This window comes from Myxocyprinus asiaticus, chromosome 6 (genome assembly GCF_019703515.2).
Source record: "Myxocyprinus asiaticus isolate MX2 ecotype Aquarium Trade chromosome 6, UBuf_Myxa_2, whole genome shotgun sequence".
Taxonomy (NCBI): domain Eukaryota; kingdom Metazoa; phylum Chordata; class Actinopteri; order Cypriniformes; family Catostomidae; genus Myxocyprinus; species Myxocyprinus asiaticus.
In genome coordinates this window covers 23,050,304-23,076,022 of record NC_059349.1, presented here as the reverse complement: position 1 = coordinate 23,076,022, position 25,719 = coordinate 23,050,304, and the positions used below count along the sequence as shown (strand labels likewise).

Below are 25,719 nucleotides of genomic sequence, written 5' to 3'. Positions count from 1 at the left end.
ATATATGTTGAAAGGACTGAAGCTGTCAACCAAAACACGAGCTCACTGATGTCAATTTTTTATTCCATCCATTACTCCTTGCTGGAGGCATCCGTAAATATTTAGTTTATATGTAGGGTTATATTCTACCTAAGTTTAATGGTGCAATGCTCACATATTTAGTAGTGCGTAAATTATGACTTAGTGCCCATTTACACCACAAATAGGCTAAGTTGTAACTTACGTATAGCTGGTGCAACCAGCCCCTGGAGAGGCCTGATGTGTTGAGACTTTTTGATAGTCATGTCTGTGCCTCTCTGTTAGAGAAGAAGAACTATTGTTTTCTACCTTGACATCACCTTGACAGGTCATGCCTGACAGCCATGATATGAACTTGACATTGTCTCTCCCCCCTGCTGCTGATTTGTGGATGCATTGTCTTTGCCAGATGACACCTCCATCTGTCTCCTTCAGTCTGTCCTCAGATGAACCAACACTGTAGAGTCCTCTGATCAAACCAGGCTCAAGTCCTGAGGCCTCTATAATAACCAAACATTGCTTAGACACCACTAATAAGAGGAATCAATTAACCAGAAGAAATCTACCAGAATTGCTGGTCACCTGCTTATGTTGTGCTTTGGTTGCTGGTCCCCAGCATGGGATGCTGGTGTGCAGGTGTCGCCACCAGGCTGGAAAGTTTCTGAGATCTCCAAGCACCATTGTGCTCAAGAGCATTACCATTAACCCCAGATTGTTCCAGACTGGGAATGGCCCACCAATTATTCACTGAAAGTTACTTTGATCAAATTAATTGCTGAAAGGCAAGCAAAGTGCCATTTGCTTTACAGTATGCAAGTTTTAAACACAATCGTATGTAGCTCTCAGTCATAACATTAATTGACTCATCAATACACCAAGAGACACTGATTTAAAATGACTTGCAAGTCATTGCTATGTGGTTATTAGGGTGTCACTAAACTTACCTTAAACCTGCCCCAAGTCAAAAGAGCCCACCCCCATGTCTCTATGATGTTTGGGTGCCGAGATATGGGGTTCTGGGTGTTTGTTAGGGTGTTGTGGGTGGTTGCTAGAGTGTCACTAAACTTGCCTTACTGCCCCACGTGAAAAGAGGCCATCCCCATGTTCTGGAAATATTAGCCCTTTGCGCCCTTTTCAATGTTAAGTCAATGGGCTTTGCAGTCAATCCCGGACTGAAAACGCCCACTGCTTGGGAAACGCCCATTTTTGTTTTGTAGAGACACAAGTCTCCTTCATTAAGCCAGTTGATTTAACACCAAATTTATGGGTGTACGTAAAACAATGCATGACGAATTCCATGCCAAAGTTTTGTCGGAAGCAAACAATTGGTTTAGGGATTTTGGAAAATCCCTAAACCAAGGTCAGCACAATGTAATAGTGGCACCTTACCATAAGCAAGCACCACTTATAATAATAGCAAAAAATGTACAAAAGAGCAAAGTAATACTGGGCTCTATTGAAATCGTACAGACATGTGTATTGTGGCATTAAGAAAATCTGAATTATTTGAGAATTATAAACAGTCTACTGTAACTGTTAATGGGGATAAACCAGGTTCCTAGTAATCTAGGGGACAGATGGTTTGTATGTATGCTATGCTATTCTCTGCCAAATGCCATGCAGATAACACATTACAAGGATAATTTAAATTTAAAATGACAGATTTATGGAATAAATGAAAGGGACTTTAAAGACTGTATGCTGGAATGATAAGATGAGAAGGGGCTTGAACATTGCTTACCTTCCCTTTAACATATGCTGTTCTGTTTTTTGCATTAACCAGGTAACATGTGATATGTTTTCTTGTTGCACCATTTTTACTGAGCAATGGCCCATGGCTTCATGGCTTCAATGTGGCGAGGCCCAGTGACAAGCTTGAAAGTAATGGATTAGGGGTCTGTACATAGGAGTCATTCTGCAGCATTGTTAATAAGTTTTGCTCTAAGCTGTCTCTGTTTCCCTGTTGTCTCTGATATATTACAGGGCTGTTCACTCACTAGTACCATCTCAGTCTCCACTTTCAACACCATGTATTTGGTCTTCAGGGGATACCACATGAGATGGAGGAGACTAAGACTCTCTTCCTCAATTTAGGTCAGCTTTCTGACCTACTTTGTGTCCACTGATTGGATTCAGCAATGCTAACCAGACCCACTTTCCATACTTTTGACACTCCTAGAGTGTTTTATCCAAAATGCCATGCTCCTAGTTTGAAACATTAAGCTTGACAGGGGATATAAACAAAGTGACTGTGAAGGGAAGACCTTTGATTCTGTGAACATAATATGGGATCATCTGTTAAAGCTTAAGCTGGTCAGTGCTTTTTCTTAAGAAATACCTTAAGGGTGGACTGACAATTCTTGGATACAGGACAGAGAGATGGATATTACACTTCATTGGCTCTAGCACACACAGGCTGACGTAATCTTAGAGGACATATACAAAGGCAACTTTTGAAAACAGATGGCTGAAACAGAGCCATTATTTTGCTGGACCCTACAGCAACACACTTTTAAACACAAGAGCAAGGTGAAGTGCATAATTTTTCAATGAATACAATCTCCTATCCTAGATAAATGCAATTGTCAACTAAAAGCAAGGCATTCGTAGGTAGGCTTCCCCAAAGAGTGTAAAGACTATTGGACTTCCAAAAAATAGCTTGAGTTTAAGGGGTCCAATATGTCAATTACTGGCTCAACCAATGGAGTGAGTTTGGGGCAGGACTGTTTGCTCTACCAATGGCAAAATTGTGGAGTGTTATACAATAATTATTCAGTTTGGTGCTGCAAAAATTACACACATTATCTTATCTTAAGTTCTCAGGAAGTGTCTAAAGACATTTCACCCAGACATAGGTGGAGGTACAGTCAGACACAGGTGACATCATGCAAGAAGATAGTGTGTGGGGAAAAAAATGCTTGTTTTGGCTTGTATTGGATACCAAACATTTATTTCAATATTTATTAAGACATTTGAGCCTCAGTCAAAATACACTGCTAAGCAAAACCTCACAAGGCAAAACTTCCAAATATCTGTCAACATGTCTTTAATGTTCCACAGAAAAAAAATTCTCTCATGTACCACATCTGGTTTTGAGCACTAATAAAGCAAGTGTCTTTGCGACACTCAAATAATAACCTAGTGACCTCTCTCACATCTTAACGGATTACTTTTCCTCTTATTTACAGTACACTATCACACAAGTTTGCTGGCAAAGTTACAAATACCTATTTACAAGGGTACAAATATTTCATGATTATTCAGTTGATTCTGCAGAGTGAATTACAGTAAAAATCAAGGTACCAGCCATCACTATTAAAGGCATCATATACAAAATAAAAGCAAAACAAAACAAACCCTTTAGTTACATTACATACAGTATTAAATCACCATGCATATGTAACAACGGGTTAACGCCATTATGTGGGGTACAATTGAACTATACAAGCATACTGTATATAAATTTTTTAAATGTGTTGGTTCTGATTCACTCTTGTAGAACAGAGACTTAAAAATATGTATTTATGTAAATTAATGAAATCTATGTTTAATAAATAAAAAAAGGAAACACAAACCAACCAACATCATGTAAATTATTCTCTAAATTAACTAAATTTATCCATCACTGGGTTGATCATACATTCTTTATTGGCAATATTTATGTATAGATTACATGATGGTCCTAAGAAGGATGTAAACAATGTGCTAAAAAACTTTACACAGTACGAATCCTAACATTGTTTGTCTATTTTGTGTATTTCATTAAAACCTCTTATTTTATGAGCACTCAAGGACTGTGCCATTTGTCCAGTGCCATTTGTTAGCAACGATAGTGGTTATTTAAGGCAAAATAGACATCTGTCCATTTAAGACATCTGTCCATTGTGCACCATAAAAATTAAGTACCATTACTGTGACAACTGTACTATTTTTTGCACAGTCACTGCAAGATACAAGTAATGGATCACTAACTAATAAGCAAATAATTGTTTTTGAGGCACTCTAAGAATGTGATTATTAGTATTTTTAAAATGTTTAAAAAAATAAGCAAAGAGTTCCCACTAATACGCTTGGATCCTCCTATTGCTCTTATATTGTGAAGTGCTTCTCTGCAATGTGCAGTGGTTTGGAGTCATTTGTTTATGCCAACACGCTTAAAAATGAGGAGTAGGGTGCAACTCTGCTATATAACCCCAACCAGTCAGGCAAAATGGGGGAAAAACAGTGAATACGATTCACAATACATCACTGTTGTACAGCAATGAGCCATAAAACACAATTATAACTGTGCTCAAGCACACTTAATTAAACATATAGAGACTTGCAAATCAATAGTTATGAGTTAAATAGTGCTCTCTGGTGAGTGGAACCAAGTTCTGTAAAACAAAAGGCAATATTACATTAATGTGTTAAGAATGTATTGTTCTCTGCATTGGAGTGTCTATAAATTCACTGTCTCTGTGCCAGCAAAGAGTGCTTTCAGCTGTTTGAATTTAAATAGCTCATTCATGGTCACCAAAACACACAATGCATATGGTTAAACAAGCCCCTCTATACAAAACATCCATTTGGTTAATACACCATTGATGGAACTCTCAATAAACATCCATCACATTAATATTCTCCTGTTCATCTAAAAGCTATGAGTGTGATTGAACATCTGGTTAAATTATTTAATTGCAACATAGTGAAAACAATAATTAGCCACAAGCAATTAAATTGCCATGAAATGGGCTGAATGGTACATACAAATATTTATGTTGAGAAAATATATAAAAATGTACAAAGTTGTGTTATGAAACGGATTTTGAAACCACCCACATTGCCATGAGACAACAGACAACAGGGATCTGGTAACAAAGTTAATCCAAATGCTATTTAAAACAAAATAAGCAAATTACACAGTACCTTTACTAAATGACCTCAGATTGAATATTTTGTACTTATTAAATGTTTTAGTAACAAAAGACCTACACAACGTTGATTAAAAATGCACAACGTTGCCTTTCATGTTCTGGAGAGTGCAGGTTTGTCTAGTGGTCAGGGAATGGAGACATTCAGAATGACTCAGTACCCCAATGGAGCCTCCAGTCTTCAGAGTTCAGAGACCAAGGCAACTCTTGGGAACAGTGGGGAAAGAGGTTTCTTTTACTCTTTGTAAGTCAAAATGGGAGGAGGTGTTGGGGAAGGTTTGAAAAAGTGAGGCAAGTTCCTGGCATTATCTGGACTAGGCCCTCTGTCGGGCAGCAGGATGATGTTGCCTTTCCTGCGTAGAGTGGAATCTCGACTGGAGGTGGAAGAGAGAGTTTCAGAGGTGGCTTCACTGCTCCCTTCCACTGGAGTGACTCGGATGGTGGTGATACTTGGTTGGTGGTGGTGATGGTGAAAATGGGGATGATGGGGGTTGCTCATGTCAGGTAGGCTCCAGTTGCCATCTATGGAGCCGTAACCATCTTTCAACGACTCGCAGCTTTCAGAGTCTCGGTTTAGGTCGTTAAGCTCGAGGGACTGCCGGATGCTGCTGCGCTCCTGTGGTTTCCACCTCCACGATCCACTGCCATCTGTGGATGGTGGTTTCACCACCGGCTTGTTCTCAGGGTGGGCCTCCACTCTAACAATGCCCGTGTTGGGTTCCTGATCCATCAGGGCTTTGTAACGGATGGAGCCGGTACAGCTCACGGTACTGCCCTCACTTTTAGGACTACCGTGCAGCATACCCTGCTGCTTGGACATAGCGATGACCTGCATGATACGGGGCTGGCTGTTACTCCTGCAGACTGTGCTCTTCTCGGCCACCTTCAGCCATTTAGAGCGTGCAGTCCCACCCCCTCCCCCACTATCATCCACTTCCCCACTGTCCTCCTGAGGGGAGCAGCTCACATTCTCTTGCGTCTCCTCAGGGATATGTACCAGTTGGGAGGAGCCTGGCCGTGATTGGATGGATACCCTAGCTCCACCTGCCAGGCCACCAGTGTTATTATGATTGGCTAGTGGCACAGCGCTGGCAGCAAGCTTCATGTACTGCCCAGGGGGTCCACCACGTAGCTCACCATCCAAGCCCACGGCAGAAGGTTCAGAACTGCAGCGGAGCTGCATGTTGCGTTGGGGAGACTGGCAAGCCTCAGCCTCCATCACTTGCAGTGACATCTTACGGTTCTCATTCTTGATCTTCCACTGTGAGAGCAGCTGCTTGGAACGTGTGGAGTCCATGGAGGCATGGATGGCTGCGTGGCGGCGAGGCACATGTTCCTCAACTCCCGTTGAATGTACGCGAGGCAAGGTGTTACTGAATGTCACAAAGCTCTCTTTGCAGAGTGGACTGGGTGGCGTAATGCACTCCAACTCCGTGCTTGCCCTCTTCAAGCTTGACATGGAGTTGTGCTCTCGGGAGGGTCCACGTAGCAGGATGCTTTCCGAGCGCGCCGAGGTGGGACGTTCCCGCATGCTCAGACTCTTAGGTGGTAGTAAGCGCGGTGGATCTGTGTTCAGATTGGGTAGGGGTCTCAGCGGCTCCCGCATGGCAGGTGGAGGCACCACTGGCTGGGGCTGTGGTGGAGGTTGTGATGGTTGTGTTTGCCGGTGATGCTGATGCTGTAGAAGTTGGAGTTGATGTGTCTTCAGAGATGTGTCTTCACTAGGTTTAAAGTTCCCGACTGCATACAGACCCTGAAGTAGAGCAACAAGGCAGCATTTTACTACTGTACTAAAATCTCCTTTATCTGTACTGTATTGTACTGTATAGGGATGTCAAAAGTTCTGGTACTTCGGTACCAAGTCGAAACTAAATTAAAAAGATGTCACGATACCAGTGTTTATGAAGTACCGAGCACCGACTCAATTTGAGCCGCCACGCTGTCTGAATGACACAAGGCTTCTTTCAAATGCTCACATACGAATTTGAGAAATTTGGGGAAAAATTAATGCCTAATTAATATAATTAAAATAATGGTAGGTCCAATGTGACTATTAAACTGCAAAAGGATGCAATTTAATTAAATAATTATACTGTCTGCATGTGCTGCATGCTTTACAGTGAAAGTGTGAATCCGCTAATATGTTAAAATTACAGCATTAAGTGCATCACGCATGCTGTGCATATTATAATAGATGACAGAACAGAGCGCTTATTCACTGTGAATTGTTTTGTGCCTGCAGACTTTGTTTATATAACTAAATTGCAGAATTTGTGCTTTAATAATCACACTGGGCCATTTAAACAACTGCTTATCCAGAGCTGTGAAGCTACCGTCAAAAACACACACAAACTGAAAAGCCTTCATATAAAAACATGCAACAGAAACATGTTTATACTGTATAGAAAAATGCAATGTTCACTAAAATGTATATACACAATAATAATTATTATAATAATAATGTTTAAGCAATATTTTACCAGCAAGAGTGGTTTTGTACTGAATAAAAGTTTTTATTAATGTTTTCATTTATACTGTGATGCGCTGTAGTGCAGCACTTTATTTGACAAAAAATAAGACCAATGTTGTGCTTTAGATTGTAATGTGAAGATCTTTACAGAAGCATTTTATTTTATATAAAAAATGCAATGGTATGTTGAAATGCAATTGTTCTGTTTTCATTTTAGTAAAGTTTCTTTAATACATTGGTATCGAGAATCGTGAAATTTTACTGGTATTGGTACCGACTAATGAAATTTTGGTATCGTGACAACACTGTACTGTATATAGTATGCAACATTGCCCACCCACTTTTTCAACTGTCTAGGTTCTGGGAGTATTTTTCTCATTCATTTATTTATTTCATTCAAGTACTTCATAAAAAAGTTTGAAGCCATGAACTAAATCAACCATCTCCAAGGTGAATCACAACATTACAAACTTTGATTTGAAGCAAAGAAGTATTTTAAAATCAGACAAAAAGGTAAAACTGTGTACTTACTGTTTTTTAATAAGGAAACGAACTACAATCCCATGAAGCAATGACGCATGACTTTGTGAATGACGTAATAAAAATGTAAAGTACATTGCAAAAATATTCATGTATATTATATACAAATATATAAGTAGTTTGAGAGTGTAGGGAGACAGTCACAGTTTGCAGTGCGTTATGGAAGTAGGTGGTCACTACTGTGCTCTTTTGCTGTATTTGTTTGCTGTGATTCTCTGATTCTCCTCCTTAGAATCATGGGTTCATGGGAAGTCAAAATAACACTGACCAATGGCTTCAACAGAAGCATATACCATCTATTAACTACCTCTGAGCTCACGGTAGATCTGTCTTTAAAGGTTTATACTAGGGCTGTCAATTGATAAAAAATTTAAATCAAATTAATTACATTATATGCAGATTCATTAATCTAATTAATTGCAATTAATTGCATGTATCTATATTTGCAGAGCAAGGTACTCAAATAAAAATAACATTAAATAATGATTAAATACTTGTAAAATAATATTTAATAACTATAATCATTTAGATGATTAAAATACATTACACATTGTGGCACACAAGTAAAGCAGTGATTAGACAATACAAAAAGTGTCTTTAAAAGGTAATATATTGTTTTATATCACAGAACATCTGAAAAATTTTGCAATTGAATTTGCCAATTTGCTCAAGGTAGATTTATTATAAGGGCTTTTCTAAGGACGCATCTATGTACACATGCAGCAGACAGATGGTTTTGAAGCGTCTCACGTATGTTGCGTCACATTATAAATTAGGATGCTGTGTCAAGTTAAACGTAGTTTGAAGCTGTGTTTGAATGCAAGAATCTGTCCTCCTCTTGTACTGTCTGCTTGCTGTCAGTAAAAGCGTGGTGCTTTCTCTGTACAGCTGCGAGTTACCTGTTTTGCTGGAATTGCGCATACTGCCCCCTGCTGACTGACACTTGTCAAAACAGAAAGGTGAACATTACTTATTACTGTGGGTGTAAAAATGCATTGATGAATTGCAATCTATGCACACCATCTGTTTGTGTATGTGTCTGCATCAATCATGTTTCATAATTTTATACTTTATTAATATCAGATCTATAATAAATCATAGCATGTAACATTAGTTTTATTTTTCTGTTCATATTTGCAGCCACACAAAAGCCAAATTGGTCCTAACTGCATTTGTGACTCTAGTGCTCAAGTCTTGTTTCATGTCTGTGCTGTCTAAATTAAGAATGTTCAGTAAAAACTTAGAATCTTTTTTCTGCATATTTTTGGAAAATAATTATGAATTGCTCTAAATAATCAAATTGGATCTAAATTAATCGTATACAAATTTCAGATTTCCAATGCATTGTAACTGTCATATAAGGAACCGTTGAATTGTTTTCATTGCAAATATTTACACCCATACTTATTACGGTCCTTAGGCATAATTAGTTATTTTACGTGTTATTTTTTAAATAATTAATCACACTGAATTAACGTGTTAAATTGACAGCCCTAGTTTTTACGTTATAGTTAATAATAAATACCTCTATGGTCATATAATTTTGACTTTTGGAACCAGCATATTGCACATTATTTTGCATTTTGCATTGTACAATGCACACAGTAATGCATACTTCCACATTTGCACATTCACACACAGTCTCATGTATGTCTTATGTCTCTTGCATCTCATGTATCTCAATATGAATCAACAGATGTCACTATTACAAACGTGTTGAGAACTTTCCTCATATTAATGCACACAAAGCATGTGAATATGCAGTACACCAAGTGTGGCACTTCACACTCAGTGAGTAAAATAGCATTACATAGCTAATCCCTTGGCCAAATTAACATACATTATGCAAACAATAAAACAAGGACCTGATTTACCTTAACTGTGTTAATTTCTCCTAAAGGAGTTTTGGCATTGTTGTCAGTGTTAGTAATCACAAGGTGTACATAGCCCTCAGAGCATACTGAGCAGAGAGGAAGGAGAGAGAGTGAGAGAAAATGAAAGAAATGGTGGGAAGAATGTGAGGGTGTGTGTGGGTGGGGAGCAGAAATGGTGCCATAAGGGATTCGCATGTGCGAGCTATTTATAACTCCATTGAAACAGCATTGTCTTTTTGCTCCTTGCTAATTTTCCATGATTCTTCTCTTGAGTCAGTGTTGACACGGTCACAGTATTATGAAAGTATTTATTAACCTTGCAGTGCCTTTGACAGGTTCTATGACAGCAAGACTAACCAGGTAGACGGCTATGCCCCCTCCAATGAGAAAGCCACAGTAGACATCCACGGCATGGTTCTTGAACTGAATGATGCGAGTCAAGCCGCAGATAATGCCACAGATGATGAAGGAGAAAACCAGGAGTGGCTTCAGGAGCTTGGAGGAGTCAGTCAGGGTGGCATTGAAGTACATCTGTGGAAGAGAAGCACTTTGATGCTCACAACACAGGAGACCAACTTTTTGAAGTTTCAGTGAATGCATGGTAGAGGAAAAGACAGTACCTTTTTTGGCATGCATGTACATATCTCATGAGTCAACTGTGCCATGTGTCAAGTGGATTACTTACAGAGATGTACACAGCCGCAAAGGCTGCCAGAGTGGCATGCTGAGATGGAAAGGACTTCCTGCAATGAGAGACAGACAGTCTTTTTAGATTATGAGACCTTTTTAACACTGAACATATTTGAGGTAATGTTAATGTCCGAATAATGTTAAAAGACAGACAGGAACAGAAAGCCACAGATCACTGCATCCATAGGGCCCTATTTTAAGAGCGCTAGCACTAAGCATAGTGCTATGCCATAAGTCATAAGCACAAAGTCAATGGGCATGGCCATGAAGTTTTGAAATTTTTGTGCAAGCATGAGCAAAGTCTCGGCGCAAGTGGGTTTGGCAAAATCGGATGCGCAAGGCGCTGATGGGCTGGGTCAAGTGCAATTTAATTTGGAGGTTCTTCTCCAGCACCATCTGTGTCCTATTATATAGTCCATTTCCACCCACACCCACTTTGCACTGGCACGAAAATTACACTTAGAATTAGCATTCTCACAAAAATTGGATAAGATGTAGCGCATGGACTTTGCGCTTAGCGCAGCTCTTTGCACTTAGCGCAGCTCTTTGCGCGCTTACGAAAATAGAGCCCAAAATAGTGTTATGATATTGCCAACAATTCTTATAGTGTGCCAAATTAGATCGCTGCAAAACTACCAATTTAAAAATCGACTAGGAAGTCCAGTATAATTAATACTGTATACAAGTAAAATGAGAAAATACAACACTCCTGGGCAAAAATATCCATCTGCACTTGTATGGCTTTAGCGGTGCTTTAAAGGGATTTATTTAAAGATGCAACTTTTTAGAGAGGTTTTTACCATACAAACTGTCTAACAATCTAAGCACAGAATGCTGTCAGAATGCTAATTAAAGCACCACCGTATCAACAGCAAAATTAATCATAAAATAAAAATATTTCGATAAACTCGTTGACCTTATTAATCTACTAGCCGACTCATGACCATTGGAAATGTCTGCTAGAAATGTTGATATTGTTAAGACACATTTCAATGTACATCAAACAACTGTATAATGCTATAGTGAGCCTTAATGTAACTTCGTGTATGGACCATAATAATCCTCTTTACATACAGTTTTTACATTATTACAAATATCTGCACAAAATAGCTATAACTGGGGCTATTGAGAGTGTATGAAATGAGTAATAGATTGAAAAGCAGAGCTGCGCAAATGGATGTGTGTGGGTGTGCTGGAATAGTGAGCCGAGTTGTGAGCACAGCACCAAGACTGAACTCTGTGTGGGTTTTACAGGAACACCATGTGCCAAAGGACAGCGCCACATTCATTCTGTTGCCTTCACTGTTCTGCAAACTGTTTACTGCAGACAACAGATTATATACTAATCAAGTGATATAATCAGACCTTTTGGTGTACAGAGCTGTTGCATAGCAGGTCAAATGAAAATGCCTTAGGCATGCATTAGAAATATAATTCATAATCTTTGTGTGTGTATATTGCTAAACATCACTGACGTTTCAGTTTTAGGGTTAGCTTTAAAATGAGGAGAAATCTTTAATGCTAAAAAAATATCAAACCACCCCAAACCTGAAAAGATCAGCTTGAATTTCCATGCTTGTCCAGTCTGGTTTATGCTGGTTTGGTGCTGATCTAGCTGGTTGAACAGCATAGCCATGTTGTTCACCAGCAAAATATTCTGGTCAACCAGCATGGCCTTTCTTGTGGAGCTAATTGACCAAGGATGTCTTGCTGGTTAAAGGAATAGTTCACCCAAAAATGAAAATGTTCTCATAATTTACGCACCATCATGCCATCCCAGATGTGACTTTCTCTTCTGCTGAACACAAACAAATATTTTTAGAAGAATATCTCATCTCTGTAGGTCCTCACAATGCAAGTGAATGGGTACCGACATTTTTAAGCTCCAAAATTCACATAAAGGCTGCATAAAAGTAATCCATAAGACTCCAGTGGTTAAATCTATATCTTCAGAAGCAATATGATGTCGATGAGAAACATAAATATTTAAGTCCATTTTTACCATAAATTTTCCTCCCTGCCCACTAGGTGGCGATATGCATGAAGAATGCAAATCGGCAAAAACAAAAGAAGAAGAAAGTGAATGTGGAAATTTATAGTACAAAATAAATAAATACTTAAATATAAATCTGTTTCTCACCCACACCTATCAAATCACGTCTTAAGATATGGATTTAACCACTAGAGACTTATTGGTTACTTTTATGCTGCCTTTATGTGAATTTGGAGCTTCAACATTTTGGTACCCATTCACTTGCATTGTGAGGACCTACAGAGCTGAAATATTCTTCTAAAAATCTTCGTTTGTGTTCAGCAGAAGAAAGAAAGTCATACACGTCTGGGGTGGCGTTAGGGTGAGTCATTTATGAGTGAACTATCTCTTTAAGTTGGTTACGAATTCTGGCAGGTGCATGAGCACATCAGCATCCAAAACACAAAGTATGTGCTGGTGACCATCTATGCTAGTTTTTCCAACAGGGTTGCCCATTTGAACTCTGAGCAAATAAACTGTAATTTGATATGTCTTAAAAGACTTCTATTAGAGTGAAATTATCCAGAACACAGGTTAATCTTAATGCAGTCAAAAAATGTGCTACCGGACTTTGCAATCATAACCATGACTAATCACATACTTACCCACACTGTCCAAATTTAGACCTTTATTGTGCATATTAAGCATTAGGGTTGAAGAACTACAATATGATACAGATAATGCTTACTGACCTGCCAGCGTTGATGGCCGCTGGATCAGGCCCTGAGCAGATGTCATCCACAATGAAAGAGTTTTCGTTACAGGAAGTGTTGAGGCTGGTGTAGTTGGGCTTGCACACAGTGAGGAAGTAGGGGGCATGGTATCCTGTGGACAGCTGGATAATATCTGTGATGAGTGCTGTGATGCACAGGCCGAACACATGAACCCCTGATAACAAGAGACACAATCGCACAAGTACACACACATGCACAGCCTTTTCTCAGTAATTCAAAGCAAATGCAAGCGGTAGATTTCATAAGTAGTAGGACGATTTCATAAGTGTATGATAAAATAGATGGAGCTTTCATTTTTAATATCAGACCTCATTTACAAGAGAATTTTAAACTAATAAAAAAAAAAAAAAAGATGAAACAGACAAAAGTAGATTTGCATTTCCTGAAGGAAATAGCAGAGTTTGTATGGCAGCAAAAGAATAGTGTTAAAGTTTTAGATAAGATTAGTTTTTTGGCTTTGGTTGTACTCAAATTGAAATGCAGCATCAGAGCCACTTTGACACAAAAATTAGAACATTTAGTGACTGTGCAGAGTAAAGGCAGCAATAAATGATTAAATATATGCAATAAAGACACTACCAATCTCAATTCAGTCTGCAAATAGATGCAAAAAAGAAGACCAAACACAATTCAGTATGCTATTATAACAATGATGTAATTGTTGTGTTTACATTTCGAATGTTGTATATTATATCAATGTACATCAAGATTTTCAACATTTAATCTTAAATTTCTTAAAATGATGCTTACAAAAAACATATAGACAGCACATCCAAGACGGAAATGTATTATTCCATAATAAAAATAAAGTTTAAATGGAGTCTTTCTGTTAAGTGTTTCGGACTGAATTAATTGCAGCAGTTTACACTTAGGATAAGGAATGAATTTTTTGTATTTTTTTTTTAAATAATCATAATGTTTGAGGGATATCAGTACATTGCCATATCAGTCATAATGCCCATACTAAGACGAAAAACACATTTGGGTGATACAGGTGAATCAAGGCTTTTTTATAAAGTTACAGATGGCAGAAAAATATACACCCACCCACAAACCTCACAGCACGTCGGATATAAGAGTTGAAATTGCAGCCAGCAGCATTTATGTTAGCTTCTGTTTTGATGCTGAGATTTCTTCTGGCCAGACAGCAATACAGAATCCCTTCCCCGATCATAATCTGGGGGAAGATGGTCATCTGTGTTTAACCAAACATACAGCACTTAACATGAAGAACACCCTGTTATTTCTAGTGGCCTACAGGTGTCACTTCTTATAGAATCACAGACACATTAACTCCCATGTTGTAATTAAGTTATCTGTCCGATCTAGCAATTCATTCATTTTGGGGGGGGCTCCATTATGGCAATGGATAAACTATTAATACCATGTAAATGAAAAGCAGAAATATGTATATACTGTATATATATATATATATATATATATATATATATATATATGTACAGTGGGAAAAAAGTATGTGGACCCTTTGGAATTAGCTGGATTTCTGCATTAATTGGTCATAACATCGAAGTCACAAGTATAGACAAACAACAATGTGCTTAAGCTAACAACACACAAACAATTATAAACGTTCATGTCTTTATTGAACACATCCCCCGAAACATTCACAGTGCTGAGGAAAAAGTAAGTGAACCCTTGGATTTAATAACTGGTCGATCCTCCTTTCGCAGCAATAACCTCAACCGAGTGTTTCCGGTAGCTGTGGATTATACCTGCACAATGTTCAGTAGTAATTTTGGACCACTCTTCCTTACAGAACTGCTTCAGCTCAGCCATATTCTTAAGATGTCTGGTGTAAAGTGCTCTCTTGAGGTCATTCCACAGTATCTTTATTGGATTAAGGTCTGGGCTCTGACTGGGTCACTCCAAAAGGTGGATTTTCTTTTTTTGAAGCAATTCTGTAGTGGATTTACTTCGATGTTTAGGGTCATTGCCCTGCTGTATCACCCAGCTTCTAATGAGCTGGTGCACAGCCACACTGACATTATCCTGTAGGATATCTTGATAAACTTGGGAATTTATTTCCCCGAAGCAGCCCCAAACTATGATGCTCCCTCCACCGTACTTTACAGTTGGGATTATGTTTTCATGTTGGTTTGCGGTGCCCTTTTTACGCCATACGTAGTGCTGCTGCTTCTTCACAAACAATTCAACCTTAGTTTCATCAGTCCACAAAACATTTTCCCAGTAGCGTTGTGGAGTGTCACAACGCTCACTTTCCCGGACTTTCGGCTTCACTATACCTCATTGGTGGAATGACCTCCCCAACTCCATCCGTGAAGCAGACTTACTCTCCATCTTCAAAAAATGGCTAAAGACACATCTTTTCCATGAGCACTTGACCATGCACTTATAAAAAAAAATTATATATTCTTGTTGCACTCTTGAATACTGTTAATTTGATGCATTTGAAACTTTGTAATGCAGCACTTTTCATACTACTGTCTCCTTAAGCTGAATCACTTATAATGTATTATTCCTCATTTGTAAGTCGCTTTGGATAAAAGCATCTGCCAAATGAATAATTGTAAATGTATGTGTGTCAAGGTGGTCTTTGGCAAACATTTTCAAAAAAATATTTGCGTTGGAAAGCAGCGGCTTCCTACTTGGTGTCCTGCCATGGACAACATGACTGTTTAATTTTTTCCATATAGTAGACTCATGAACAGAGATGTTAACCAGTTCCAATTATTCCATCATGTCTTTAGCTGTCACTCTAGGGTTCTTTTTTTTTTTTTTTTTTACCTCATTGAGCATTCTGCAGTGTGCCCTTTGAGTTATTTTGGCTGGACGGTCACTTCCAGGGAGAGTAGCTACAGTACTAAATCGTCTCCATAGATAATTTGACTGACTTTGGACAGATGATTATCTAAGTTCTTCGAGATAACTTTGTAATCATTTCCAGCATTATGCAAAGAATCAATTCTTGATCGTAGTTCTTCTGATATCTCTTTTTTGCGAGGCATGGTCCACGTCAGCAGAGGCTTCTTGTGAATAGCAAATTCAAAATGCTTGAGTGCTTTTTATAAGTAAAAGTAGCTCTAACCCACACCTCCAATCTCGATTCATTAATTGGATGCCAGGTTTGCCATCTCATTACCCTAATTAGCTTTTGTTGACGTCATTAGCTTAGGGGTTCACATACTTTTCCACAGCTCTGTGAATGTTTAATGGGATGTGGTTAATAAAGACATGAAAGATTAACATTTTTTGTGTTGTTAGCTTAAGCACACTGTTGTATGTCTACACTTGTGACTTTGAGGAAGATGAGATCACATTTTATGACCAACTAATGCAGAAAAACAGCTAGGATTCACATACTTTTTCTTTCAAATGTATATGTTAATGCTTCTGCAAGGGTGCATCTTCTGAAAATGACGAGAGCGAGAGAGAGGAGCATGAGATAATACCCCCCTGAGATCACACTTCCCATCCACCTATAGTGAAGTGCAGCGCTCTAGTGGCGATACCACAACAGCTGGAGCTACCAGCAGGACAAACACTCACATGCCACCCACTAACACAGACTTAGCCATAATGACCATACTTAAGCCCAAAACACATCTGAGTGATTTAGGTGGAACATCACATGGCATTTGAAGCATTTGTGTTGAGTTGAGTCATTAGATGTAGGTCAAAGGTCAAAACTATGACTCAAATGTTTGGGCTGATGTGGTCATTTTATTTATTTATTTATTTTTATATAAGTCTTCATACATTAACAGTGGCTGACAAATCAATAATGCACAGGATTAAGCTATTGAAAAGCATACCCTGCCTACGATGGTTTGCCGGTCTAAGAAAAGCTTGGTCTATTTGCTGGTTTTAGAGGGAGATTGGGGACTTTTTTTAGATGGTTCACAATGATCCAGTATATTTTATTAACTACCCCTTATCCCCTAACCCAAACCCTAACATGAACCTAATTGTCAGTGGAGTGAAAATTTAATTTTAAAGCAAAAATGAAACCTCTGAACCGCACACACCATTGTTTATGTGAGCGCAATTACTTCCTGGTTCCTACAGGACTAAAAACTAAATTCTATCAGTAGAATTAGATAAAAATGTGTTCATGCTAAAATGACTGAGGGTGGATGGTGCATGTCAGTAATTGGCTGAATGGGGTTTATTTTAGGGTACATGAACTTTCGGAAGCAAAATGTCGATTTCCTGTGTGATCATGTTGGCTAGTCAGGAAGATAAACCAGCAAAGCAGTGTGCACTAACTTGGCAAGTCTGTGATACCAGCTAGACCAGATGAAGACCAGCAGATCAGCCTGGTCTGTTTGCTGGTTTTAGAGAGGCTTTGGACACTTTTTAGCTGATCAGGCAGGGAGACCAGCAGGCTAACCAGATAAGCCAGCTGAACACCAGCTTGGCCAGACCAGCAGGACCAAATGAAGAGCAGCTTGGACAGACTGGGAGAAAAGCATTTTTCAGTGTTCCTCCAATCCCTGGTTAAAGGAATATTCAATACAAGTTAAGCTCAATCAACAGCATTTGTGGCATAATAGTGATTTCCACTCAATTATTTCGACTTGTCCCACTTTTTCTTAAAAAAAATAAAAAAAAGCAATAATCTGTTCCATTGTGAGGCACTTACAATGAAAGTGAATGAGGCCAATCCATAAACATTAAAATACTTTCAAAAGTATAGCCACAGGAAATAAACAATATGCGTGATAACGTGATTTTAGTGTGACAAAATCACTTACTAACCATTTCTGTTAAAAGTTTTATCCAATTTTACAACTTCGTTGCCATGATGACGCAATGCTGTAAACCAAAAAATCCTAAAAGGACTGTAAAAATGATGACTTAAACAACTTTACAATTTAAATAATACATACATTTTAACAGAAGAATTAATATAAGTGCTTTTGTAAAGTTATAAGCTTAAAATTTCTGCCTTTTAAACCCTCCAAAAATGGCCCCATTCACTTCCGTTGTAAGTGCCTCACTGTAACCTTTTTCTTATTTTTTTTTTAAGGAAAAGGAGGGACGAGTCAAAATAATTTTTTTGTGGTAATTATGCCACACATGCTTAATTGAGCTTAACTTGTATTGAACCCAGAATATTTCTTTAATGTGCAGAGTCAAATAAAGGTAAGCCATTGGCAGATTGATTCCATGAAATGTATAAAGACTGTGGCACTTTTAGAACATTGCTCTGTTTGTTTGAGCATACCGACCAGCCTGAAAAAGCAACATTGACCAATGTCATGTGCCAACCAATGGCAGACAGATAGAGTGTTTCGTGAAAACTTGTTTGAACTTGTCATTATTTTTACATTTAACATTTTTTTCTAGTGCTGCTATTGACACAGAAATTTCACAATCCACTTTTAGATATGGTATGTGCTAAACTAGCAACAATTTACAGTCAAATACAACAGAGAACAATTATCTGTCCCAAATCTAGGTAAGTACACAGAAACTGGAGCCACATCATCAAAAATGAATTATTATTTTTTTATTACTTCAATATTCATTCTTGTACATCTAAACAGAGATCAAATGCCTGAATGACTCAGTAAAAAAGCCCTCTCTAGGCTAAATAAGAGTGTGAGTGCCACTCTGGCACTTACCGTTGCCGCTGGCCCAGCAAAAGCCAAACTAAAAAGCATGAGGAAGGGGATGACCTCCTTTGTGGGCTCAATGTACGGCATGCTGAGACTGCGGTCATTGCAGCTGTAGCCTGAACGCACTGGTTTAAATATGTCTGTCAACTCCAAGAAATACAAGCTGACCACTGAGGACACCAGAATCGGGAGCTATAGAAAGAAAACAGAAGGGATATGACATATTTGATGAGTCAAGTTTACTAAAGATGCAAGATGAGTAGAAAACAAGGAAATTATATTAGTGGGTCTCAACTGGTGGGTTACGATTAAAAAATGGGTAGCAGGTCTGTTCTGATAGGGCAGCAGAAAAAAGAAAACTATACTAAATGCAAATAATTAAATGCAATTCGTAAATATCCATTTTTATACTTACAGGTGCATTTCAATAAATTAGAATGTCGTGGAAAAGTTCATTTATTTCAGTAATTCAACTCAAATTGTGAAACTCGTGTATTAAATAAATTCAATGCACACAGACTGAAGTAGTTTAAGTCTTTGGTTCTTTTAATTGTGATGATTTTGGCTCACATTTAACAAAAACCCACCAATTCACTATCTCAAAAAATTAGAATATTTTGACATGCCAATCAGCTAATCAACTCAAAACACCTGCAAAGGTTTCCTGAGCCTTCAAAATGGTCTCTCAGTTTGGTTCACTAGGCTACAAAATCATGGGGAAGACTGCTGATCTGACAGTTGTCCAGAAGACAATCATTGACACCCTTCACAAGGAGGGTAAGCCACAAACATTCATTGCCAGAGAAGCTGGCTGTTCACAGAGTGCTGTATCCAAGCATGTTAACAGAAAGTTGAGTGGAAGGAAAAAGTGTTGAAGAAAAAGATGCACAACCAACCGAGAGAACCGCAGCCTTATGATTGTCCAGCAAAATCGATTCAAGAATCTGGGTGAACTTCACAAGGAATGGACTGAGGCTGGGGTCAAGACATCAAGAGCCACCACACACAGACATGTCAAGGAATTTGGCTACAGTTGTCGTATTCCTCTTGTTAAGCCACTCCTGAACCACAGACAACGTCAGAGGTGTCTTACCTGGGCTAAGGAGAAGAAGAACTGGACTGTTGCCCAGTGGTCCAAAGTCCTCTTTTCAGATGAGAGCAAGTTTTGTATTTCATTTGGAAACCAAGGTCCTAGAGTCTGGAGGAAGGGTGGAGAAGTTCATAGCCCAAGTTGCTTGAAGTCCAGTGTTAAGTTTCCACAGTCTGTGATGATTTGGGGTGCGATGTCATCTGCTGGTGTTGGTCCATTGTGTTTTTTGAAAACCAAAGTCACTGCACCCGTTTACCAAGAAATTTTGGAGCACTTCATGCTTCCTTCTGCTGACCAGCTTTTTAAAGATGCTGATTTCATTTTCCAGCAGGATTTGGTACCTGCCCACACTGCCAAAAGCACCAAAAGTTGGTTAAATGACCACGGTGTTGGTGTGCTTGACTGGCCAGCAAACTCACCAGACCTGAACCCCATAGAGAATCTATGGGGTATTGTCAAGAGGAAAATGAGAAACAAGAGACCAAAAAATGCAGATGAGCTGAAGGCCACTGTCAAAGAAACCTGGGCTTCCATACCACCTCAGCAGTGCCACAAACTGATCACCTCCATGCCACGCCGAACTGAGGCAGTAATTAAAGCAAAAGGAGCCCCTACCAAGTATTGAGTACATATACAGTAAATGAACATACTTTCCAGAAGGCCAACAATTCACTAAAAATGATGTATTCTAATTTTTTGAGATAGTGAATTGGTGGGTTTTTGTTAAATGTGAGCCAAAATCATCACAATTAAAAGAACCAAAGACTTAAACTACTTCAGTCTGTGTGCATTGAATTTATTTAATACACGAGTTTCACAATTTGAGTTGAACTACTGAAATAAATGAACTTTTCCACGACATTCTAATTTATTGAGATGCACCTGTAATACAGCTATATCCACCAATCTTGGCACAGACCTTCAGATTGCTCTGTCTGTCTGTCTTTCTGGTTGTTACTGTAATGTCTGTACTGTATAACTTTAAAACTTTTAAAACTAGTTTACACTTTGTGGTGATGTGGGCGTGGCCGAGCAACGTGTGTGGAGAGCGAGGCTGGGAGAGGAGGGGGATAAAAGGGCAGTCCAAAATGCAGGAGAAGAGAGAGAGAGATGCACAAAGCTATATGTGTGTGTGTATGCATTATTCGGCTGAAAAGCATAATTTTGTGTGTTACACTGAAAACAGTGTAAAATAAAAACTCATGTGAATTGTTTGCCTGGCTCCCGCTTCCTCCTTCACAAGAAAGCCAGAGAACTGTCACAGTGGTGCCAAAACCCTGGATTAGGAGGAAGAAAACGACGTCATGGTGTCCTCGCCATTAGTTAAAGTCATCAAGACTCTTGCCGACATCCACCAGATGAAACATCAAGCCCTCATGGACCTATGTGCGGAGCAGGAACAGCGTTTCCAGGTCCTGCTCCAAGCCCAGGCAGAGGACCGATAGGTATTACGGAGACTGATGGCCCAGGGGAGTACTCCAGCAGCGACACCGGCCACAGCCATGGCCACGCCCAACATCACGCTCGCGAAAATGGGGCTACAAGATATACCTGAAGCCTTCATTGAGCTCTTCGAGCGGGTGGCTGAAGCATGGGGCTGGCCCAACACCCAGTGGGCAGCCCGACTGCTGCCCATGCTGTCTGGCAAAGCACAGCTTGTGGCCCAACAACTTCCAGTTGTGAGCATCCTGGAATACACGGACCTAAAGCGGGCCATCTTGCAGAAGGTCAGCCACAATCCGGAACAACACTGGCAATGCTTCCGCATGCTGCCATTCAGCGAATTTGGTCGCCCGTTTGCCTTTGCCCAACAGCTCTGTGATGCCTGTCGAAAGTGGTTGCTGGCAGAGGATTGCGACGCCGGAGCTGTTATCGATCTTGTGGTACTGGAGCAGTTTGTCAGCAGGCTACTGAAAGGGACGGCAGAGTGGGTCCAGTGCCATCGCCCGTCGTTACTGACGGAGGCAATCCAGCTGGCTGAGGACGATTTGGCAGTGTATTCGGGGGCCGGCGAGCCCTCTTCTTCTCTTTCTCTCTCTATCTCTCTCTTCCTCCCACTCTCCTTCTCCTCATTCTGTTCCTATTCCCAGAAACGGGGAATTATAACCCCAAAACCGGTTCCCCGGTCCCATGGACTTTTCAACCCGCCGGTTTTCCCTAACCCGCTCCACTCTTCCCCAGAGGCTGGTGAATCTGCTGTCACAGGTGTGGGTGTGAAGTCTGGTCCGGTCTGCTGGAGCTGCGGGGGGCCTGGGCACTTCCAGGACCAATGCCCCACAATGAAGGTGGAGACATTGGTCCGGATCCCCGAAATGACAGAGGCTGCCCCTGATCAAGCAGGAGATACCTGTGATACAAGCCGGCATGTGAAGGTAAGGTGTGTGCAAGGGGATATTAAAAATTACCCTGTAGTGATGGTCATAATTAAATTTTGGGGACAAAAGCATGGTGTCGAGGCTGTGGTTAGTCCCCACCTCTCCCATCCACTAATTCTGTGTATGAATTGGCCAGAATTTACAACTTTATTTAGGGGAATTTATGTGGATGGGTCCTGTAACAAAGTGTATCAGTGTGTGGTGTGTGATTCGCTGGCTGGGGAGGCAGTGCCAGGGCTGTCTACGTCAGCTCCACTTCAGAACGACGCAAGGGAGGCCGCCCTTAGAGGATTCCCTGCAGGGGATTTCCCTCTGGAGCAGATGCAAGACGAGACCCTTAGGCATGCCTTCGACCAAATGAAAGTGATTGATGATCAGTGCCTCCAGCCAGACATTGCACTCTCATACCTGTGTTTTTCGATTATTAAGGATCGGTTGTATCGAGTGATGCAGGACACTCAGACAAAAGAAGGTACAACCCAATTGTTAATACCGAAGAGCTGTCGGGAAATGCTATTCCAGACGGCTCATCATAATCTGATGGCGGGTCACTTAGGGCAGGAGAAAACACTAAATCATCTGATGGCCCATTTCTATTGGCTGGGCATTCACAGGGATGTTCGCAGGTGGTGTGTGACATGCTGTGAATGTCAGCTGGTGAATCCAGCGGCCACCCCAAAAGCGCCCCCTTCCATTGATCGAGGTCCCCTTTGAAAGAATTGGCATGAACCTCGTCGGGCCATTAGAGTGGACGGCACGCGGACATCGTACACTACGCAAACTATACGAATTATTGGGGATTAAATCAGTTCGGACCAGTGTTTACCACACCCAAAAGGACGGCTTGGTCAAACGATTTAATCAGACCCTAAAGAATATGATTCATAAGTTCATGCACGAAGATGCTCAAAATTGGGACAAGTGGCTTAAGCCTCTATTATTTGCAGTACAAGAGGTCCCTCAAGCCTCCATGGGGTTCTCATCATTTGAGTTATTGTATGCGTGTCGAACGTGTGGCGTGCTCAACGTCGTACAGGACAACTGGGAGGAGGGACCTTCAAACAGTAAATATGAAATTCAATACATTCTTGACCTGAGAGCAAAACTCCACACACTGGGGCAATTAACACAGGAGAATTTGCTCCAGGCTCAAGAACGTCAAAGCCGGCTGTATAATAGGCGTACTCAGCTAAAGGGAATTTACACCGGGAGATAAAGACCTTGTATTGTTCCCCAAATCGAGCTCTAAATTATTAATCAAATGGCAAGGATCCTTTGAGGTCACACGCGAGTTGGGGAAGTCAATTATGAGGTTAAACTAACAGATAGAGGACGGAGCATGTCAGATTTACCACCTCAATCTCCTAAAACCATGGAGAGAGGCGGTCCCCATAACTTTGGTGATGGTGGTCCTTGAGAGGGAGTTGCTCGGACCAGAGGAACTTAAAAGCCACCGAGTGAGTCACCCTGGTCACTTGCGGAGACCACCTCTCACCGTCACAAGTCATGGAGGTTGCCAGGTTACAAGGAGAATTCTCAGACTTGTTCTTGCCTCTTCCCAGCCGTACGAAGCTCATAGAGCACCATATCAAAACGACCCCAGGGGTAGTGGTACGTAGTCATCCCTACCGATTACCTGAGCACAAAAAAGAAGTGGTTCAGGAAGAATTAAAGGCCATGCTAGATATGGGGGTAATAGAAGAATCCCACACTGACTGGGCCAGCCCGGTGGTGCTGGTTCCAAAGAGTGACAGCTCGGTCTGGTTCTGTGTGTATTATAGAAAAGTAAATACGGTGTCTAAATTTGATGAGTACCCAATGCCTCAGATTGATTAACTGCTCAATCGGGTAGGCGTGGCATGCTTTTATTTGACACTGGATTTAACGAAGGGATATTGGCAGATACCCTTAACTCTCATGTCCCGTGAAAAGATGCCATTTTCCACACCATTCCGATTACACCAATTCGTGACACTTCCGTTCGGTTTGTTCGGGGCCCTGGCTACGTTTCAGTGGCTCATGGAAAGAATCCTCAGACCGCACGCTGCTTATGCCGCTGCCTATCTGGATGACATCATCATTTTCAGTAACGATTGACAGCAGCACCTGCGGCACCTGAGGGCTGTCCTGAGATCGTTGAGATGGGCGGGACTCACGGCAAACCCAAAGAAGTACGCAATTGGGTGGGTGGAATTATGGTATCTGGGCTTCCACTTGGGTCATGGGCAGGTGCATCCCCAGATTCATAAGACCACAGCGATTGCAGCCTGCCCGAGACCTAAGACCAAAAAGGAGGTGAGAGTTCCTGGGGCTGGCTGGCTATTATCGTAGGTTTGTGCCTAATTATTCGACCATCACCAGCCCACTGACTGATCTTACTAAAAATGGGGCACCAGATCCGGTCCAGTGGATGGAGCCATGTCAGCAGGCGTTCACTCGGGTAAAAGCTGCGCTTTGCAGCTGGACGTTATTGCTGATTTCCCTCACCCTTTCATCTTGCAGATGGACGCATCGGACAGGGGGTGGGAGTGGTACTGTCACAGATGATAGAGGGGGAGGACCACCCCATGCTGTATGTTAGTCATAAGCTCTCGTTGAGAGACACTAAGTATAGCACAGTGGAGAAGGAGTGTTTGGCCATCAAGTGGGCAGTCCTCACCCTCAGGTACTATCTGTTGGGGCGTGCTTTCACCCTCTGTTTGGACCACGCCCCGCTCTAGTGGCTCCATCGCATGAAGAATACCAACGCACGGATCTCCCATTGGTATCTGGCTCTCCAGCCTTTTAAGTTCAAGGTGCTCCACAGGCCGGGGTCGCAGATGGCAGTTGTGGATTTCCTCTCCAGAAATGACAGGCCTGAGAAGGTATTTGGTGATGTGGGCATGGAGAGGAAGAATGGTAAGGATTGACACCTGTGGGAAATCACCTCTAACAGCTGTTTTGTGTTGCAGTGAGAGCTGGAGGGGGATAAAAGGGCAGTCCAAACTGCCGGAGGAGAGAGAGAGAGAGAGACGCACAAAGCTTTATGTGTCTGTGTGTGTATGCAGTATTCATCTGAAAAGCATCCTTTTGTGTGTTACACTGAAAAGAGTGTAAATTAAAAACTCATGTGGATTGTTTGACCGGCTCCTGCTTCCTCCTTCACAAGAAAGCCAGAGAACTGTCATACACTTTCAGACTAGGCTTTGTAAAGTCAACATCAAAATATTTATTGATGAACTTTTCCTATCTAGTTTTACATATCGTTATGCAGTTCATGGTAATATTACAGTAATACATTTAAGTTTTTGATTTTAAGGACATTTTTGTGTACAATTGCCAACTTTGGTACAGTGTTGGTTCGCCAATTGATGTCCTAATGCAGAATCTTGAGAACCGCT

At 40.7% G+C, this 25,719-nt stretch overlaps 1 protein-coding gene across 1 annotated transcript in view; it reads right to left on the bottom strand.

Moving 5' to 3' along the window:
* Positions 1 to 2,951: 2,951 nt before the first annotated feature.
* Positions 2,952 to 25,719, bottom strand: part of plppr4a (phospholipid phosphatase related 4a) — a 36,198-nt gene continuing 13,430 nt past the window's right edge. Inside the window, exons 2-7 of the mRNA XM_051700406.1 lie at positions 18,881 to 19,066; positions 14,319 to 14,448; positions 13,230 to 13,425; positions 10,501 to 10,558; positions 10,173 to 10,346; positions 2,952 to 6,684 (exon numbers count right to left, since the gene is read on the bottom strand). Coding sequence (XP_051556366.1) covers positions 5,167 to 6,684; positions 10,173 to 10,346; positions 10,501 to 10,558; positions 13,230 to 13,425; positions 14,319 to 14,448; positions 18,881 to 19,066 — 2,262 coding nt within the window. The 3' untranslated portion in view covers positions 2,952 to 5,166. The remainder of the gene's footprint in view (positions 6,685 to 10,172; positions 10,347 to 10,500; positions 10,559 to 13,229; positions 13,426 to 14,318; positions 14,449 to 18,880; positions 19,067 to 25,719) is intronic.